The 7605-nt window shown below is 55.9% G+C and overlaps 1 protein-coding gene across 3 annotated transcripts in view; it reads right to left on the bottom strand.

Moving 5' to 3' along the window:
* The window catches only part of OGDH (oxoglutarate dehydrogenase), a 24181-nt gene that overhangs the window by 8669 nt on the left and 7907 nt on the right, over positions 1-7605 (bottom strand). Inside the window, exons 3-5 of one of the 3 annotated variants that reach the window (XM_026043077.1) lie at positions 6512-6700; positions 4851-4941; positions 1569-1613 (exon numbers count right to left, since the gene is read on the bottom strand). In XM_026043077.1, coding sequence (XP_025898862.1) covers positions 1569-1613; positions 4851-4941; positions 6512-6700 — 325 coding nt within the window. Of the gene's footprint in view, positions 1-1568; positions 1614-4624; positions 4728-4850; positions 4942-6511; positions 6701-7605 lie in introns of all 3 variants that reach the window. The other 2 variants (XM_026043090.1, XM_026043083.1) reach the window with 2 other exon arrangements.

Here is a 7605-nt window from a genome sequence, read left to right on the forward strand (position 1 = left end):
AAAAAAAAAAAAAAAAAAAAAAAAAAAAAAAAAAAAAAAAAAAAAGCAAAAATAAACATAAAGGAGGTTTGCATGGGTAAAAAAATGAATAATAAATAAAAGCAGCAATTAAATGGCAGACATCGAGCACGGGCGCAACGGGGTTATTGTGCAAAGTAACATGGGCAACGCAAGGAGACGAAACACAAAGCAATATATAGGCATGTAAATTGGGAATTAAAATCCAGGGTCAGAATCAGGAAGTTTGTAGCCCCAACAGAACACAATTTTCAAGAAAAAAAAAAAGGAATAAATAAAATGTTTCAAGGAGAGGCGGAACAGTGGGATGGAGAGGCGCCATGGAGCAGGACGGAGGTGTCGCCGCGCGCCTGGAATTACGAACAGGGGAGTCAGAGCAGAGCACGGAGACGGGTACGACAGTCCAACCCAAAAGAAAAGAGAGGGAAAAAAGGAGGGAAGCGAAATGGCGAGAAATAGCATCGGTTTCCAAGGGGCCTTGTTCCCACTCTCGAAGCTCTTCCTCACGGAGAGCTCCACTCTTTGTGTCTTTGCCTGGGTTTAGTCCGTTTTTCCCAGCTCGATCCCAGCACGCTATCCCGATCGGCCTCCAGGCCTGGCCAGAGCGATTCCTCCCGCCACGGGAGCCGCGTTCCCAAACCACATGCGAGCGGGATCGACTCACGGCGCTCTGCTCTGAAAGCAGCTGCCGCCTCCTGCCCCGGGATTTCAATTTGGGAGCAGTGTGATTACACCTGGGGATTTATTTTTTTGCTTTAAAACCAACTGAATGCTCCAGCAAGCTGCATTTTGCACCAGCAAGCTGCATTTTGCACCTACTTACAGCATCGTCGTGACTGAGAGGGATCCGACCTGTTTGCGGAGAGCACCAAGAACGAGGCAGCAGCTTCGCCCAAAAAAGCGGGGAGCAGCTGCCTGAGCCCGGGGTTGTCTGCGGGGAAACTGAGGCTCCCAAAGCGCAGGGAGAGGAAGAACCTCCCTGCATTCCTGAGGCCAAGCACAAGCAGGGCTGGAAAGGGGATACGGGGGGTTGGATGCAGGGGGGTTTAGGGGGGATATGGACCCCTCTGCTTCTGCTTTGCTGCGACCCGCGGGCGTTCGGGCGCTGCTGGATTTGGGGGCGGCGGGGCCAGCGGTGCAGCCGGTGGCAGGGAGGGCTGGGCCCCCAACGCAAACTCATCCCCAGTCCCAAGCTAACGGGCCGACGCAGCTCGGCTGAGCAACAGGAAGCGCAAAACCAGGTTTCAGCCCCCAAAACGGAGTCACTTTTTGGTTCGGGGCCGTGAGAAGAGGCGGGAGGGGGCTGTTTCCAGCAGCTCTGGATGGAGCCGTCGTAACGCAGGGCTCCGCCGCGGCCGTCCCGCGGGGCAAAGCCACCCCGAAGCAGCAGCCGGAGACTTGGGAGCGGGACAAGGCGGCACCGAGGGGGGACGGGCAGGGGGTCACACAGGAGGACGGCGGGGGGCTTTACCGGCTCGGCTCATGCCCGGAATAACCTATTCAAAGAGAGTCCTGCACTCCAGAGGGTTCAAGGCTCGTTATTTGCCTACCTCCTACTGTTAACACTCGCAGCCGCTCCTTGAACACTGCAAGATCTGGGGTGGGCAGGGACGGGGGGCAGGAGGAGAAGATAGAGAGACGCAGTCAAAGTTAGTAAAAAAAAAAAGAAAAAAAAAGAAAAAGAAAAAGAAAAAGAAAAAGAAAAAGAAAAGAAAATTAAAGGGGGGAAAAAAAAGGACCCTAGAATTGTGAAAACTAGTCATGGAAAGCACAAGTTTCAAAACATACAAAAAAAATACAGCTGAAAACCCCCCGGTAGCAGAAAAAGGGGTGGAATGGAAGATGACTACAGGCTACATGGGAAGGGAATTCCTGGTGGGAAAGGCTTGGGAAGGAGAGAAGAGCCCCAGGAGGGAAGGGGAGGCATCAGACACTGGGGAGCAACTGGGCTGCATGGTTTGAGATCTCCTCTGCGGCGCGATTCCGGCACGGCGCTGGATCCCTCCGGGATGTTCCCAAAGGCAGCAGATGCAGGCGCTCCAAGCTGGCCCCACCAGGCCCAAGGGTTTGGCTTTCCCGGCTCCTTCCCAAAGTGACCCCAAAGGGACGAGGAATGCCGTGCTCCGACGCAAAGGGGACCCGCGGGCACAGCGCTCATTAGCGGGTTAAACCCGTTAACGAGGAAGAGGGACGGCGAGGCCGAGGGGCAGCCCAAGCACCTCAGTCTCGCGCCCGTTTGGGGGAAAATCCCTCTGCTTTCGGTCAGCGGGGAGAGATGGAGCAGGGAGCATCCTGCACGGCGGCAAGAGGTGGAAGGGGAGCGGATGGCGCCGGCAGATCCGTGCTCGCTCCCTCGTCTCCCAGGACTCGGTGCACCCGGGTTCGGGGACACGACGCCGCGGTCGGGTCTGTGCAAAGAGGTTCTCGGCTACGCGGAGACGAACGGACACAAGACACAAACCAGGCAAAAAAACCCGGATTCTGGAAGGCCGAGGCAGGTGCTCCTGAAGCCGCTCTTGTTTTACATCACTTACCAGGCTGGATCAACAGAAGACGGGAAAAAAAGATGGATGTGATTCCAGCTTTCGGTCACCCCAGGGCACGCGGCTTGTCCCTCACCTCCCCCCAGGGAGCCTTTCTCACCCCCGCAGCTTTTTGCAAAGGTCGCCTATTTAATCCAGCCCCAAATGCTTGCAGAAGAGACAAAAGCGAGCGGCTACACAGCAAGCAACTGAGGAGCGAGATCCTGCTTTGGAGACGGGCCATGCAAGCCCTCAAGGAGGGGCAGCCTGGCCAGCTGGAGCTGTGAGCAGCACCACAAAAGGTGACCTTCAAGCATCTCACTGCACACAAATCGGAAACCTGACCGTTTCCGGGACAAGTTTCAAGAGTTATTAACTACCCTGCGAATTAGTCGCAGTCCAAATGTTAAGAAACACTCTTTCAAAGCCAAATAGCCGGGAGGATTTGCTTAGGAATTGGCTTTAAGACCTATCAGAGGAGTTTTCCATGTGGGACTACTGATGCAAGAGGAAAACACATTAAACAATTAATAACGCCTGCAGCAAGGCAAAAATAAGACTCTCCGTTTGTGGGATAGATCCAGGTGCACCTGGGGTCCCACCAGCAGAAGGGCCACGACCCCAGGGCCAACGAGCAGCCCATACCAGGGCCAGAGCATCTTCCGCTGATTTCCCGCTTCCTATCATTTCATGGATCCCCGGTCATTAGACCAACCAGGAATTGCAATGAAAAAAGACACAAGGAAATGGAAATTAAATTCCGGAGTGGAGCCCGTCCAGCTCGGGCACCAAGTGAGCACCAGCGATGCTGGAGCAGGACGAGCCCCGCGGGCTGTGCGCAAAGCCAGGGGCTCTCGGAGGTTACAACCCTCCCAAACCCAACCTGGAGGAGCCCGCCAGCTCCCGAGACCCCGACCAGGGCTTCCACCTCAAGAAAAGCAGGTGAAAAAGCCCAAATTTGAGGACTGAGCCATTTCTCCCACTACCCAGCAAGCTGGAAGGTTATCACTCCTTCTCCATTGCTCCCAGCACAGGAAATCCAGGATGCGACCTGGATCCAAAACATCCTTTTGCTATAAAGCGACGGCCCCATCAGCAACAAAACCCCAAAAACAAAGCGAGAGGGCTTTCGGCGACCGCAACGCTCCCTGCTTGCATTACCTGTCCTGGGGGCACCGCTGCTCTCCCGGCGAGCTCCTGCGCTCCAGCCAGGAGAACCGAGCTCTTTTGGGCTGGAGCCTCTTCCCGCCCCGCCGCGGCCCCGGCGGGTTCCCGGTGTCCCCATGCCGGTGGCCGGCCGGGTCACCAAGGCCCGTGACATGCACCGTGTACTGGGACAGGCGGCCGTGCGCGGTTAGTAGTGCGGACGCTTGCTCTACGCTACGTTAGAAGCGTGCCTGGAAGAGCGGCCGCGGGATATGGGGGGACAACCCTCGGGAAGCGCCCGCGAGGGGACAGAGCCCGGCCTAGGAGAAGGGCGCCGGGCTACAGGGATCAGAACTCAAGCGTGTTTAGCGGTGCCACTCCAAGCGCATCTGGATTAGGATGCTCCAACGCTCGGGCATCGCACACGCTCCCCCCGCGCGGCACCCATGCATGGCTCGTCCGTGCGAGCCGGCGCTGCCGCCGCTCTCCTCGTGCTGGGAACGCATCCCCAAGCTTCCTCGGCATGATCACTTCGGGGGAGAAAGGAGCCGGGAAGGGATCGGGAGACGCTGTGTGGAGCCGGGACGGGGGCGGCGGGGGACGCCGAGGGAAGCGCTCGGCTGCTCCGACCGGCAGCCGCAGCCCTTTCCAGCCCACCGGAGGAGCAGCTTCGGATGCCGGGGCGGAATTTTAGCCCTGGGTGACAAGGTGGGATGGGAGCAATAGGATTTTTGCCGTGATCCACCTTTGCCGGGCCAGCCAGAGGGGGGCAGAGCTGCTCCGCAGCCGCCGGACGCGCTGGAGCCCCAATTTAGAGTGATCATTCCAAAGGAAACTTAAGACCTGTCCCCTCCCAGGCCTGAAGCGCTCTACCTACGAAGCCGTGAAAGAGAGAGGAGCTCAAGCAACGCAGCACTGACTGCTCTCAAAGCCCTCACCCAGTTTGTCTGTGGATGAGATAATATCGGCCGGAACGGACGAGTCCAGATCCGCATCCAAGATGCCCAGTGGGTCGAGTTGTGCTACATGATGCCCTCGAATCTATGAAATGGGCCGGGAGTGGATGGGAGGTGCCGAAAAAATAAAAGGGGGGGGAGAAAAAGAAAAGAGGGGAGGGGTAAAAAATTAAATTACATTAGAATTAATTTGCAGAGTAATTCTCACCGACGTTTGGAGAAACAGTTACTGGCGCATCATCAAAATTTACACAACTAATGCCGAGAGGATCGAGTTTTGCAATGTGATGACCCCTGACCTGAAAGCAATAACACAGATTAGTTATTAAAACAGGTTAATTGAAGAGGTGTTCATAAAGACGACAAACAACCGTGCACATTTTCCCTCTCTCTCAGCACTGGACAGATGTGGCCTTGGGGACTCCATACCCCGTGGCTCAGGGCACAGGGAAGTCCCACCAGTGCCACCAGTAATTCCAGGACTGGAGATTGACGTTTTCCAGCTCCCCTCTTCGCCTTCTTCTCAACCACCCCTGCAACTCCCGAGTCAGTAACTTCAACTTTCAACGCGCTCCAAGAGGGAATCCGTTTCTTACGGTAGGGAGCAGGGACCAGCTGCTAAACCCCTTGTGTCCAGGTCGCCCCGTGGGGACGCGGGTGCGCAGGGACATCCCCAAGGGACGCGGGAACGTGCGGAAGCTCTTTTCCCAAGGGAATTAAATGCCGAAGGTGCTGGCAGCCCTGGGGCTGACACGACCGCCTGTGTTAGGGCGGCACAAAGGCGGCCTGTGCTCCCCGACCCCAAACAAGTCGTTATTTACGAGACCACCCCAAATCAGGCCTGTGACAGTGGCTGCAATGAAGCTGCAGGCTCTCGCTGGGGCCACCAAGCAGCAGAGCAGAGCCCACCTATACTTAGAGCTCAATGCAAGGGAAGAAATTCATTGCCTGCTGTTTTACACAGGCTGCCCATCCCAGGCTGGGCTTCTTACCTTGGTCTTCTTTGCTACCTCCGTGCTCTGTGCTGAGCTTCCCTGCCCGCAGCCCAGGGACAGGGCCTCCACGCACGGTTATTCTGCTGCAGCAACAGCACGAAGGGGTTTCTCCATACAGCCACATTGGAAAAACAAGGCCAGGAGCAGGCACCTCCCGTCGGGGCCGCTCCGGAAGCGGCGGGAACGCGGGTCACGTCGGAGATTTTGCATGGAAACGCGACATGGAGCTGCTGCCTTTCCCAGCGCTGCCCTTTACAGCGTTAAGCTCTTGCCTAATGCCTGGGATTTTTGCCCCAGGGCTCCCGGGCTGCAGCAGGGCTTCCTTGTGCGCTGTGGCCCTTGCCCAGCTGGTAAATCACAAGGAAATGTTTCCAAATTTCACTTTGAGGGCACCAGAAGTTCTACCAAAAGCCCATCTGAAAACACGGGAAACAGGATCCCCATTTCCCGGTAGTTTTGAGCCAGACAGGGAGCAGGAAGCGATAGCCAGCTCCACAGGAGCTCAGCAGGACAGAGAGGCTGTTTCCAAACACCAAACTATTTGGGGATGGGAAAAGCTCTCCAGTATCTGCAGTTCCAGCCAACTGGGCTGTGATAATTGCTGTGCGGGGGTGACAATAGCTTTAATCTTCCTATTGTCCCGCCAGCATCGGCTGATGCATCCGCTCCCACAGGTCAGCAACTGCCCTTAAAAATAAAGCGGAGCAGCGAGCCGGGCGTGCTCAGCCTGCACAGCTCCCAGGCCAAAGAGCTGCCCTAAATGCACTCAACGGAGGGTGTTTTTAGGGCACCAGAGCATCATTTAGGGCATCAAGGTGTTTTCGGGCATCAGCAGAGCTGCCTCCGCCTTGGGAGAGCTCCCGAATTTCCGTACCTGATACGCCCTGATGAGGGACTGCACGGCGAGATGGTCTTCCACCAGCTTGTCGACGTTGGGCTGTGCTTGAACCAGGAACTGGGCTTGGGACAGTGCGGAGAGGCTGGTGCTCAGGGGAGGGGGGCTTTGGTAAGCGGTGCCTGGCGCGGCTCCGGCGTTGGCGTTGCGAAAGAAGATGTCCCACGACTAGGAAAAGCAGAAAAAGAGGGAACAAGTTGCAGGCGGCGCAAAGGGCAGCTCCTCACCGTGGGAAGCGGCTGGAGAAGACAGCTCTACTGCATGGCCTTCAGCTCCCATCTGGGAAACAGGCAACAAACCGGCACGGGAGACGGGATTTGGGCAGGAAAGGAGCCAAGCTCCTGCACCATTCGGTGCCACAGTTGCTCCCGTCTCCATCCACCCCGATCATTTCCTTGCACAGAGGCAGAACCCAGCAAGGAGCTGACCCTTCTCCTCGCCCCACGAAGCCCAACCAAAGCACGCACTGTTTTTGGCCAAGAGAAGGGCCGGCTTCACCAACGGGCTGCTATTTATAAAGGGATTTAGGACTGGGAGCTGCTTCCTGTCCACAATAAGAGAATAACTCCATTTCCCTCCTTTCCAATGGATGGGCATATTCTCCAATGGATCAGGGCGTTCTCCAATGGATCGGCGCGTTCTCCTCGTGCCAGGCTCAGGCAGGAACTTGTTTTGCAGGAGAAAAGCTGGGAAACAGGGCAGAGGCGCCAGAGCCGCCCGCGCCTCCAGAACCAGGGCAGAGCCGGCAACGGGAGAGGGATCCTCCCGGCTCCGTGCAGGAGCCCATCCGGCCCCGCGAGCTGGGAAAGGGGATGCTGAAGGAGCACTCGTGATCAGCGGGAGGACGAAATAATTCTGCTGAATCTGCAGCGTTGGCAGGAGTTTCTTAATCGCCACCACCTAAAAAAGCTCCCGGAGCTTCCAAGCGTTTTCCTGTTTGCGGGTTCGAGCTCTCGCAGCTGGTGCCCACGCGGGAAAAAAATAAAATAAAATAAAATAAAATAAAATAAAATAAAATAAAATAAAATAAAATAAAATAAAATAAAATAAAATAAAATAAAATAAAATAAAAT

This window comes from Nothoprocta perdicaria, unplaced genomic scaffold (genome assembly GCF_003342845.1).
Source record: "Nothoprocta perdicaria isolate Ctin4 unplaced genomic scaffold, notPer1 scaffold_103, whole genome shotgun sequence".
Lineage (NCBI taxonomy): Eukaryota > Metazoa > Chordata > Aves > Tinamiformes > Tinamidae > Nothoprocta > Nothoprocta perdicaria.